Here is a 13512-nt window from a genome sequence, read left to right as displayed (position 1 = left end):
TTTTTGATCATTTCTTACTTTGAGCTAGCATGTAAAGGTTAAAAGGTAGATTTAAGTTTTAGCAAGCTACACTCAAATGCTGCAAGCTGATCCATGCAGATGAACCTCTGCATCCAGGTGGATTCCCAGAGCCTGCATGGAACAATTTACACAACTGGGGCCTTAAGTTTTATGTCCCAACAAATTTATTCAAGTATATGATGTGATGATGAGTCAGATTCAATTAAAAACACCCTCTGAAAAACCAGAAAGCATTAAAAAAAAAAGGATAAAATATAAGACTTCCATAATAATGTTACAAATGTATTAAGAGCATGGTATTTGCAAATGAGGCCTGCTACTATCAACCATTTGTAGTTTAAATTAATACCAGTCTTTCTCTGTGGCATCCTCTGGAAGACTTAATAGTTCTACAGGTCCTTGCAGCTCCTCCTCTTTCAATCTCTGCTTTCCAAACTCTGAAGGATAAATCTACGAATATACCAAACAAAAAAGGTTATAAGCCAATTGCACAGATGCAGTGTACAGCATCCAAAAGAAAAAAAAAAATATATCAAGCCAGGAGTTCGGAGGATCACTTTTTTTTTCAAGTGAGAAAACATTAAAGGATCCAATCCTGCAAACACTTACACATCTGCTTAAAAATTAAGCATACAAGTAGTTTCAGTGACTTCAATATGACTACTTGTAGGAATAAAGGTAAGCAACTATATAAGTGTGTTCAAATTAAATTGACGTACTAATACATAACATTAACTTGTGATTACAGAATTAATGTTCAGCGATCAAATAATTGAAGTGACACAATCAATTTGGAATCAATTGCCAAAAAAAGAAAAAAACAAACAATGAAACTATTGAATTACTATATTTGAGCTCAATACCCCTGCTAGTTTTCACTGTTTTACTGTCTAAGGCCCTGATCCTGCGAGCTGATCCATTCAGCCAAGACTTTATACCCTCCTACAGAACCTTACACAAAAATTGATCAGACTCCACTCAGGTTCAGGGGTCTAACCATGCAGCTCAGGTTGCAGGGTTGGAGTTATGTTTGTTTTCTGCTCTTCTTTTTCTCTGTGTTAAAGACCCATACAAAAAAAAAAAAAAGCGAAACTGACTAAACAGAAGCAGTGGAACAGAATACAAAGTAATCATGCTTAAAAAAAATCAGAAAGATACTTTTTGTTCCTACTGAGTACTGTAAATGATGGATTATAGAGAAGACAGACAGAAGAGTGCTTAGATTATGGGACGTTTAGATGAGAGAGCATTAAGTGCCCAATTAATTTGTCTCATTCAATTTATTATGTAAAGAATAGTACAACTTTGCCAATTCTTTTGGTAGCAAACATCAAATGCATTTGGTAGGGAGAGTGTAAAAACCCTAAACAAAGAACACAAACAACCCTTACACTATCACAAAACCAAACAAAATACAGAAGACCAAAGCTGCTCAGACCGCCTAACTTTCAGCACTCTAAACCCAACCTCTTATTACATATATTTCTACTCCAGGAAATACTCCCCAAGAGGAATTAATGTAATGGATTTTATGTAGTAAATGCTCAGATGAAAGCAATCTTTAAACACTGTAGCTATTTCACTCACACAACCTTGTAACATCAATCTTCTGGTCCAGGGTAACTTAATAGATTTCATGGTTATGAAAAAATATCTTTACGCAATGACTAGTCAATGCAACGTTACATGAATAATTGTGTTTTGAAAAAATGGAATCAATTCAATTGTAACTGAAAGTTTGTGACAAAAACATTTATTTTTAGTAGTAGATTGAATGCCAGAGACACTATTCCTATGTATCAGAAAACAATACACTATTTCACAGTAAAAAGCCTGAACAGAGTTACTGGGGTTAGTTATAAATACTGGTGATGTTGCAGAAATACTATTTCCCTCATAAGAAATCTACAACTAGAATTGGGAGAAAACTTGCACATCCACCCTGGCTGTGCATTTTCAGGTGAACCAGATTTGTAGTTTACTTAAAATGCGAAGTTAGAGCTACAGTGCTACACACACACACAGAGTTTTTGTAGTATAAATTACTCATTTAGTGACAATACTGCTCTGTTTCTGTATATTACATACAAAACTACATTAAAAACAAAGTCAAGCACTCAAAAGTCAGGAAATGCCAAAATTAAGGTTGCCTGTGTATATGCATTATGATTGTCTAATTATATGATCGCATTTTCCCCTCCCCCAGAACCTTCACTTCGTTCTTTTTAACAAGGGCAAAACATATTTTTTCCTAGCCTCATTCTCAGAAATGGCCAAACCATTTTGGCTGAAATTTTCCAAAAAAGGTCAGCCTGAGGTAGACACCCAGCATAAAAAGTTTCAACTCAAATGGATTAAGTTTGGCAAAGTTACAAGTAACTGAAAGCAGGGTCTTATAATGAGAAGCATTAGGCAGCCAAGATTTTAGATGGTGCTACCAGCCTCACCTATAACACGGGACAGAATTTTAGAGAATCTACTGTATGAACTAAGGAAAATTAAGCATTTGAACTTTATGCTACTTTTGCACATAGGACTTCTACTCCTATTAGTGTCAATGGAAATGTTGTCACTAAATTCAGTGGTAACAGGACTGAGACCAATGTCACAAATAAAAATTAAGCTGTGTCAGCTTATCATCCCACACAAACACCCACCAACGGAAGGGAGAGTGTGGAGCTATAGCCTACGTTTATTTTATAAAGGACCAATACAAATCAATTGAATAGGGAGAGGAGAAACGAAGTCAGCAGAAGGAATGGGAAAGAAAAGCAACTTGCTGGAATCAAAATTCACTTTTATTTTTATTTTCAAATAGTTCTTACCTTTACAGAAAATATAACACCCCCTTTAGGTATGAAAGAATTAAACAGAGCCAGTAAGTCTTTAGCCTTCAGCCTATCCCAGTCCATGTTGCAAACTGCCAATCTACTTGTTATCTACATTGAAGAAGAAGAAGGCAAAAATATATTAATTGTAATAAGATTTTTGGGTGCTGATTGCTGAGAGGAAACGTCTTATTTTCCAGTTACTGTCCCTTGATGAAGTCACACTGTGTTGAACTTTAGAGAAAAACATAAGAATGACATCTCCCACAACACTGACACGTCCATGGTTCTTAAGCAGTTACTACAGAGCAAACAGAAATGTTCAATAAACGGGCTTTACTATTTTTCAAATATACAATGTGCTCTATGATGGCCTTTATCTTTCACTTTCCTAGAATGCATCTACTGTTTCTGACAACAGAACTACAGACAGCTTCTACTGCTTCTTACCCACAGCTCTAAAGCTTTTAATTTTGCAAATTGAAAATGTGACCTTTCATTTCCCCAGGGAACTTCTGCAGACCTAAAAGGAAATAGATCCCTTCCTGACAAGAGCTGACAGCAACAGGTCCCCCTGAAGCAATGTTGGAAAAAAGTTTAACTGCTAGCACAGAAGGGACAAGACTGTTTTCAGCACCATTACAGGAAGCATGACTTCCAGTTTGATCAGCAGCGGAAGCACCAGGGATGTCTGTCTGCATTTGATGACAGACAACATTACAAAACAAACTTGAAAGGCTACCTTTGGAACCATAACTTTTTAAAAATGAAAACCTTAAAATCTGATAAATGGCCCACAACAGCGGCTCTCAACCTTTCCAGATTACTGTTCCCCTTTCAGGAGTCTGATTTGTCTCACTTACCCCCACATTACACCTCCCTTAAAAACTACTTGCTTACACAATCAGACATAAAAATACAGAAGTGTCACAGCACACTTATTGAAAAATTGCTAACTTCCTCATTTTTACCATATAATTATATAATAAATCAATTGGAATATAAATATTGTACTTACATTTCAGTATATAGTATATAGAGCAGCATAAACAAGTCATTGTCGGTATGAAATTTTAATTTGTACTGACCTCACTAATGCTTTTTATGAAAACTAAGCAAACATCTGAATGAGTTGAACTACCCCCTGGAAGACCTCTGTGTACCCACAGGGGTACATGTGCCTACGGTTGAGAACCACTGGCCTAGAGTAGACCCCCCCAACACACTTACCAGAGAAAACTTTCAGCACACTAATGGTGAATGAAGTTTTAAACTCTGTCTAAATAAGCTTCAGAGGTCATAATCGAACAACATGAAATACTCCTTCCAACAAAGGACCAAGAGCACTACCATCGAGAGACGCAGAAATGAACTGAACTGATGTATCTCACATTAGCACTACATTGCTCACTCTTAGGCAGCCAACATGTCTAATTGTTTCAAACAAAGGAATACTACGAACTAATAAGTAATTAGCAGGGCTGTCAATTAATCTCAGTTAATGCCCATGATTAACTGAAAACAAAATTAACATGTTAATTTTTTTAATGGTGTTAATCACATACATCTGGGCAGGGAGGGAAGCATCAGCTGTGGAGGGACCTGACCTGACAGGGAGCTGTGGAGGGACCAATCCACCTCCAGACAGCGGGGAGGGGAGAGGAGAGGAGAGAAAAGAAAAGTGGCTCCTATCCCAGTTCTGGCAGAGAGGAAGGGATCCTGACCCTGCCATACCCCAATGCCAGCCCCGCCCCATGCCCCAACACCCCTGGCCGCCTCCTCGTCTGGGGACCAACCCCGCCCCCCAGTCCCACACCATACTCCAATGCCTCCGCTAGCCCCTCACTCTGGGAACTGACCCCCACCCCCACCATGCCCCTCACTCCAGGGACTGACCCTGCGCCACCCTCAGCATGCCCCTTGCGCTGGGGACTGAACCCACCACCACACTGTGCCCCAGTGCCCCTGGCCAGCCCCTCACTCCAGGGGAACCCCATAGAGAAGAGGAGCTTGGCGAGTTCAGCCTCCCTGCATCAGCCTCTCCTCCCCTGCCGCCCCGTCCCGGAGGTAAAATCCACTCACTCTTGCAAACAAGGGCTCGCTCAGCTGAAAGGTGCCCACCTTGCTCAGTAAAAGGAGAGCCTGGAGAGTTCAGTACCAGAAACCACGCTTCCAGAGGCAGCGGCGAGATACCTCCCTCACGCTCCTCCTGCACAAGTCACTGCCTGCTCCCCCACCCCTGTAACCCCTCGTCCTCCCGGACACTTCTCCTGCACAAGTCATTGCTTCCCCCTCCCCCCGCCCACTGAATGCAGATTTCTAAGATCAAACTCTCTTCCTCTTTGGACAAGAGGCACGCCTGGGGAGCTCAGAAACTCAATACAACAGGAGCAGCATCAAGAATTCACCCTTCTCCTGCACAACTCACACCCCTCCCATCTCTAGAATACTGATTTTCCAAGATAAAAAAAAATCTTACCCCTTCAATAAGCCAACACTCCTCTAAATAAATAATGAAATAAATAATAATATTTATACACTATTTATAAATATTTATACACACTAAATAATAAACAGGGCTGTCGATTAATCGCAGTTAACTCATGCGATTAACAAAATAATTAGTTGCGATTAATTGCATTTTTAATTGCACTGTAAAGAAACAGAATACCAATTTATTAAATATTTTTGGATGTTTGATTTTAATTACAACACAATACAAAGTGTACAGTGCTCACTTTATATTATTTTTAATTAGAAATATCTGCACTGTAAAAACGATAAAAGAACTAGCATTTTTCAGTTCACCTCACACAAGTATGGTAGTGCAATCTCTATCCTGAAAGGGCAACTTACAAATGTAGGGTTTTTTGTTACATAATTGCACTCAAAAACAAAACAACGTAAAACTTTAGAGCCTACAAGTCCACTCAGTCCTACTTCTTGTTCAGCCAATCGCTAAGAAAAACAAGTTTGTTTACATTTACAGGACGTAATGCTGCCTGCTTCTTATTTACAATGTCACCTGAAAGTGAGAACAGGCGTTCACATGGCACTACTGTAGCCGGCATTGCAAGGTATGTACGTGCCAGATATGCTAAACATTCATATGCCCCTTCATGCTTTGGCCACCATTCCAGAGGACATGCTTCCATGCTGACGATGCTCGGGGAAAAAAAAAAAGTGTTAATTAAATTTGGGACTGAACTCTTTGGGGGAGAATTATATGCCTCTTGCTCTGTTTTACTTGTATTCTGCCATATATTTCATGTTATAGCAATCTCGGATGATGACCCAGCACACGTCGTTCATTTTAAAAACACTTTCACTGCAGATTTGTCAAACGCTAAAAAGGTTTAAGAATCTAAAGTACCTTCCAAAATCTGAGAGGGACAAAGTGTGGTGCAAGCTTTCAGAAGTCTTAAAAGAGCAACACTCTGATGCGGAAACTACAGAACTGAAACACCAAAAAAGTAAATCAACCTTCTGCTGGTGGCATCCGACTCAGATAATGAAAATGAGTATGCGCCGGTCCACACTGTTTTGGATCATTATCGAGCACAGCCCATCATCGGCATGGACACATGTCCTCTGGAATGGTGGTTGAAGCATGAAGGGACATATGAATCTTTAGCGCATCAGGCACGTAAATATCTTGCAACGCCAGCTACAACAACAGTGTCATGCAAACACCTTTTTCTCACTTTCAGGTGACATTGTAAACAAGAAGTAAGCAGCATTATCTCCTGCAAATGTAAACAAACTTGTTTGTCTGAGCAATTGGCTGAACAAGAAGTAGGGCTGAGTGGACTTGTAGGCTCTAAAGTTTTACACTGTTTTGTTTTTGAGTGTAGTTAGTTTTTGTACATAATTCTATATTTGTAAGTTCAATTTTCATGATAAAGAGATTGCACTACATTATTTGCATTAGGTGAACCGAAAAATACTATTTCTTTTGTTTTTTACTGTGCAAATATTTGTAATAAAATATAAAGCGAGCACTGTACATTTTGTATTCTGTGTGGTAATTGAAATCAATATACTTGAAAGTGTAAAAAACATCCAAAAATATTTAAATAAATGGTATTCTATTAATCTTTTTAATCATGATTAATTTTTTTAATCACTTGACAGTCCTAATAATAAAGGCTAACCCAGAAGCAGCCAGAGGGAGGGGGAGGGTGGGAGGAGAGAAGCTTCCTGCACAATTCATTCCCCTACTGCATGCCAAAATCCGGAGGTAAAAATCTTTCCATATCCACAGCAAGGATTGAGTGGACTTCTAGGCTCTAAAGATTTACATTATATTTTTAGTGGTGTTATGTAAAATAAAAAATTAAAAAACCTACATTTGTAAGTTCAACTTTCATGATAAAGAGATTGCACTATAGTATTTGTATGAGGTGAATGGAAATAGTATTTTTTCATCTTTTTACAGTGCAAATATTTGTAATCAAAAATAGTAATATAGTGAGCACTGTATACTTTGCGTTCTGTGTTGTAATTGAAATCAATATACTTGAAAACGTAGAAAGAAAAGGAGTACTTGTGGCACCCTAGAGACTAACAAATTTATCTGAGCATAAGCTTTCGTGAGCTACAGCTCACTTCATCAGATGCAACGAAGTGAGCTGTAGCTCACGAAAGCTTATGCTCAAATAAAATTGTTAGCCTCTAAGGTGCCACAAGTACTCCTTTTCTTTTTGCGGACACAGACTAAAACAGCTGCTACTCTGAAACTTGAAAATGCAGAACACACCCAAAAATATTTAAATAAAAATGGTATTCTATTATTATTTAATAGTGCGACGAATAGCGATTAATTTAATTGCTTGATAGCTTTAGTAATTAGCTACAAAAATTTTGCCACTCTGCTCATTTGATCGATCAGTTACAGTTACTTTATAACAATTTTTTCACTCAGAAATATCCTATTAGTCTATGCTGTTTATACTATAGAATCACTGACTATTCCAAAACCTTACCTCATCTGCACGAGGAGCATCCGTATGCAGTTCTCTCCAGGCATGCTCGATCTCTGGTTCCTTTGGAAATATTTCAGACATATCATCTTCCTCTTCATCTTCAGAACTGGTTTCAATATTTCCTTTCCCCCTAGCCAGATCAGGCCCACTGTCACTTTCATCTTCTTCTGAATCACCATCACTATCTTCCCCTCCTGTTTCTCCACCATCTTCCGACTCCTCTTCCCCTCCTGTTTCTCCACCATCTTCCGACTCCTCTTCCCCTCCTGTTTCTCCACCATCTTTGGATATGGCACAATCAAAATAGTCTTCGTTTTTAGAAATTTCATCTAACTGGCTTTTGTTGATGTTGCTTTGTTCATATGCAATAGCAGCTTTATTCACTGAAAAGGTTAATATCAAATTTAATATTATTTATATGTGTATGCTGTTCGATAATGTGTACTGTGCTTTATGTAGAAAACGATAACTTGGTTCCTGTTGCAAGAAGCTTACAGTCTAAGTCATTACTAAGTTATGATTGTTTCTTTTTTAAAAAAATATACTTTTATATAGCTATATTGTATATATAAATAAATAAAAATCTGACACCTGGAGAGGCTACATCAGGCAAAAGGGGAAAAGAATACCCCAAAAGACTGAGTCATTGCAGATGGAGTCACTTGGATTTCAACACTCCAATTCATTAAATTTGAACAATGAATTAAACAGAAATATTGTGACCCAAGACGCTCTTAATGACAACTGACAAGGGGCTCCAGAAATCTCCTGATTCTGGTATATACATTGTGGTTCACCAAAGAATGCCACAATGTCTTAAACTGTCTATGCCTGGTAATTCTCTGAGTGTTCTGTAGATAAGAAGCTGGACATTGCAGGGAACACCCCGAGGACTTGGGGCTTAATGTGTACCATCTCAACCCGCACAGAGAGAATGCAGCCTGAGAGACCTGGAAGGCAGTGCTTGTGTTGCCAAAGGCTGGTGAACTCAGGGAGCTGATCCACAGCAGACATAGACAAGGGCAAGGTATCTCTGGGGAGAATCACAAAAATTATGTTAAAGTTATGATAAAACAGGATTCTGAGATTCTGTACTAAACTAACTGAGATGTAGTTGTATCTTTCCCCATTTGAAGAGAACCAGAATTTTCGAACTGTGTCTCAAAGGCCCAGTACTCCTGTGATAAATTAAGGAGAAGGAGAGGGGAGGTAGCTCCCTTTTATGATCACCCAGCCAGCCAGTTAGCTATAAAACCCCGGTTAGTAGCTGTTCTCTATTTGCTTACCTGTAAAGGGTTAACAAGTCCACAGGTAAAGGGAAGTGAGTAGGCACCTGACCAAAAGAGCCAATGGGAGGACTAGAACTTTTTAAAATTGGAAAAATAGCTTTCCCTTTGTGTCTGTTGTTCTCCAGTAAAGAGGGGAGCAGGGCAGCAGTTATGCTGTGAGCAGCTTTAAAACCAGGTATGAAAAAATCAAATCATACTTCAACCCTACTTTGCTGAAACCCCAAATATGTAAGTAATCAGGGAATGTCTAGGAAGACACTATTAGGGTTATATATTTTATTTCTTATTGGCTTGTGGACTCCTCTGTGCTAACCCCAGATGCTTTTGTTTTGCTTGTAACCTTTAAGCTGAACTTCAAAAGAGCTGATGCTTGATGCTTAATCTTGACGCTTAATTTTTGTAATTGTTTCTTTTAAGATCTAGCAAAATCCTATGTTCCAAATGGATTTCCCTTCTTTTTTGGTTTAATAAAATTTACCTTTTTTAAGAACAGGATTGGATTTTTTTGCCCCTATGACATTTATACATATGTTGTTTAATTAGCTGGTGATTTCCTTTGTTTTCTTTCTCAGCTCTTCCTGGGAAGGGGAAGGAAAGGGCTTGAGGGCACCCCACAGGAAGGAATTCCCAAGTGTTCCTTCCTGGGTTCTCAAAAGGGGGTGGGTTTTTTTGCACTTGGGTGGTGGCACCATCTATCCATCCAAGGTCAGAGATGCGCTGTGACTCTGGGTGTTTAATACCAGCCTGGAGTGTCTAGTATTCATTTTTAAAAGCCTTGCGGGCCCCCACTTTCTGCACTCAAAGTGCCAGAGTGGGGAATCAGACCTGACAACTCCTAAAGAAGATTCTCCCTTAGCTCAAGTGATGGGTGGGCACCTGTGCTTCTGAAGCAGAAGAATCAGAATTCTATCCTGCTACAATTACGAAGCATCATGGCTACAGAGTGCAGCACAGTGATAACCACAAAATGTTTGGTGGCTACAGAGATGTTACAAAATATTGCTACTTCATTAAGACAATAATAATTCGAAGTTTGAACATGTGAAAATGAACTGTCCCGCCCACTCACCCTTTCCAGTAACAGTATTTCATTCTAGTATGTTTTTTGCCAAAAGTTCTAAAAGCACATCACATCTTCAATCTCAGACTTTTGAATCAGGAAGTGTTTAACTGCTTTACTATTTAGTACCAATATGCAATTTGTTCCAAAATGCTTTGAATATTTTAAATTTTTCCTTCAAGTCTCAACATCAGGATAGTTTTAATCCTAAATAAGAAAACACACATTCATACATAAGACATTACACCAAAACTGCACCATCAATTTCAAGATCTGAAATAAGACTGCAGCAATTAAAAATTATTCTGACAATACTAAGTACACTCTACAAACATACACATTTTCTATATTTTTTAAAGTATGCTTTTCCCCTTTCTTAATGCAATGACTTAATCTGTACCAGTTCTCTTTTGAAACAGCATTCTTCCCAAAGTAAGGGCCTAAATCTGTGAACACATAGGAACGTTGATTAAAGTTGCTCACATGTTAAAGCAATTTTTGTTTGCAGGATCAGGCCTTAAGTTTCTTCCTAATTCCCTTGGTGAATGTATCGACAGATGTCTTTACCGTTTTATTCTTTCAAACTGTCCTAACAAACGTGAAACAGCTTTACCACTGGCCTTGTTTAAAAATTAGTCTCTCCCAATAAGATGAAACTCCACATATAGAGGAGATATTTAAAAGCAGAAATGGCTAGATTAGTTGTTTAAATGACTGATCTTGCAAGTCGGTCCAATAAGATGTCCTCACCCACTTTGTCTGATCTTGCAAAAGACAAACACATACTTTTAAAAAAAGATAACATATTCCTTAAATTTAACAAACCTGATTCAGTTTTCTTTTCCTCTAAAGAAAACTTTGTTTTGGGAGCCTTGACTGATTTAGTACTACTTGCTTTTGAAGTCTCTTGTTTGCTTAGAGATGAATCTGAGCTCATCACAATTTGTTTGTTTTTCCCTTTCCATACAAGTCCTTTATCATCCTGTGTAGGATCAATTTCTACATTAATTTTCTTACACTCCTTTTTCAACTTTGAGCTACATGAGCTGGCAATCCTCATGATGCTTTTCTGTCCATTCTGGGAGTCATCAGACTTCAATGGAGCTCCACATTTGTGGCCCATTTCCTGATAAACTATTTTGCTTTCCCCTTCAGTAGGTTTGTCAAGCAGTTTCCCAGAGTCTACTCCTCCTCTCAATTTTAACTTTTTTTTCTTCATTTTCTTTCCAGCAAATACTTTGGTGTCAACTCCTGAAAGATCGGAGTCTGAATCTGAAAGATCATAAAACCGTTTCAGATCCTCTGTAGAGCTATGGTTAATAGGGCGGCCTCTTTTATCAATAGTATATTTCAACTTAAACTTCTTGTCATGAAACATAGCCCGAAATCTTTTGTCAATCTTGATTTTGTGGTCTTTTTCTGGCATTTCCCAAAACCTAGGGTCCTTCGTAACATGGCTAAACCGCTGATCACTAGTCAGTTCCTTCTTGGATGCCATTTTTTGACAATTTTGCATCAGAACTTGATAAACCTAAAATGTAAAAATACACACAGACCAATAAACCATTTGTTTCTTAATATAGTGCTTAATATCAATGTTAACAAAATAAAATCTTATTTTAATGCATATTACTGAAATAAGTTATATAAATGTTGTATTAAAAGTAACAGAGCACGCAATATTTACTGACCTCTATATTTTTTAGATGTCAGGAAGGAATGAAGCAAGGCTGGATGAGAGGAAAACAATTCCTATTTAAAAAAGAATTCAAATTAATTCAATTCAAAATAATAATAAATAATAATAATAAAAGTTAAAAGTAGTTTCAGGTTCTATGTCTGTTCAAGTCACCATGCCAAATTTTGTGCTTTTGCAATAATAATTTTTTCTTATTGTTTAGGTTTGAATTTATTATTTTTAGAGGTGAGAATGCTATAGTCTTTTTTTACATATGCGAAGTAAATTCCTTATCCGCACATTTTAAAAAGAAAATATTGTTCGTGTACAGTAAGCACATTGAAGTAAATAACTGCTATTCTGCTTAACTGACTTTACCAAGACGTTGTGTAGGTAGCATAAGGGCACTCTCTGAAGTAACTGTACTATATAGCACAGTAAGGATCTCGTCCTAGAATTAAAAATTTATAAAATTATTCTCTTTCACCAGCTTCCTTCTATATAATCCCCCCCCCCTTACAGCTCTCACTCTGACTGCGAGAATGACAACGATTAACCAAATCACACTGAGGAACACTTGGCATCAAAATGCTTCCCTAAGAAATGAATGAAGATTTGAGAGAAGTACCCCAGCTGCTTCAGCAGCTACCCGTTCTCACAGTGGTTCACCACCAGCCCCGGCTTCCCACCCACAATGCGGGAAACCGTTAAAAGGTCTGGAACCACTGAACAAGCTCAGCTCTAATGCTGAGCAGCTGGATAATCTTACGATTTGCCCTGCTGTCGTCGCCGTGTTTGCCCCAGGGTATTAGAGACACAAGGTGGATGTGGGAATATCTTCCATTGGACCAACTTCTGCTGGCGAGAGAGGAGCTGCGGAGCTCTGCAAAGCTCTTCTTCGGGTCTCTTCCCCCCAGCAGAGGCTGGGCCAAGAGAAGATATTACCTCGCCCACCTGGTCTTCACTCTCAGTCTGGCAGCAGCCCGTGTCCCGGCTCCCTGCTCTCACCCAGCGGCCTGGCCCGTCTGAAGCCTGTCAGCAGCCGGGACCGGGAGGGGGAGGGGGAGGGGAAGGGGAAGGGGGAGGACGACGACGACTTCGATCACTTCCCGCGGGTGTTTAAACGAACCGCTTGCCCAAGCCTGGCCCAGGCCACGCCCGCGGGGCCTCGGGAGCACGCACAGGCGGCTACCCGCACGCGGGCCTAGCCCTCAGCTTCGCGGCGTGCGCCGGGCGGGCAACGCCCCCGCCTCCCTCTGCTGACCACGGGGCCTTCGCCGCACGGGTTCGGCGCAGCGTCTCCTCAGGGCCACGCGACCGGGGGCGGGGGTGGGGAGCGTATCCCCTAGGAGCCACGCGCTCCCGACCAACAGCTCGGCTCTACTCCCTTCACTCACCTGCTGCCGCTTGCCCAACGCCACCTCTCTCTCTCTCTCTCTGTCTCGCGCGCGCGCGCGCCACCTAAGAGCAGCTAAAAGTGCCCGTGCACGACAGAGACTCGGACAGCACAAATACACGACCCTGGAGTTCGTGTCACTCGAGCTTGTACGCATGCGCAGCTCTCTCCAGCTCACGCTCTCCCGGAGGTGACGCTCGTGCGTGGGAGGGGCAGACCTATTGGCCGCGGTCAGGCCCGCCGCGGAAGGGGGCA

The 13512-nt window shown here is 40.0% G+C and overlaps 1 protein-coding gene across 2 annotated transcripts in view; it reads right to left on the bottom strand.

Moving 5' to 3' along the window:
- Nucleotides 1-13388, bottom strand: part of ESF1 (ESF1 nucleolar pre-rRNA processing protein) — a 71690-nt gene extending 58302 nt beyond the window's left edge. For both annotated transcript variants that reach the window (XM_077814070.1, XM_077814071.1), the window contains exons 1-6: nucleotides 13259-13388; nucleotides 11875-11935; nucleotides 11009-11714; nucleotides 7835-8217; nucleotides 2847-2960; nucleotides 371-471 (exon numbers count right to left, since the gene is read on the bottom strand). In XM_077814070.1, the coding sequence (XP_077670196.1) occupies nucleotides 371-471; nucleotides 2847-2960; nucleotides 7835-8217; nucleotides 11009-11699 (1289 nt within the window). In that variant the 5' untranslated portion in view covers nucleotides 11700-11714; nucleotides 11875-11935; nucleotides 13259-13388. The remainder of the gene's footprint in view (nucleotides 1-370; nucleotides 472-2846; nucleotides 2961-7834; nucleotides 8218-11008; nucleotides 11715-11874; nucleotides 11936-13258) is intronic.
- Between the last annotated feature and the right edge of the window lie 124 nt (nucleotides 13389-13512).

This window comes from Eretmochelys imbricata, chromosome 3, assembly GCF_965152235.1.
Source record: "Eretmochelys imbricata isolate rEreImb1 chromosome 3, rEreImb1.hap1, whole genome shotgun sequence".
Classification (NCBI taxonomy): domain Eukaryota; kingdom Metazoa; phylum Chordata; order Testudines; family Cheloniidae; genus Eretmochelys; species Eretmochelys imbricata.
Note: the sequence above shows the minus strand (reverse complement) of the source record. Positions and strands in the feature narration are given on the sequence as shown.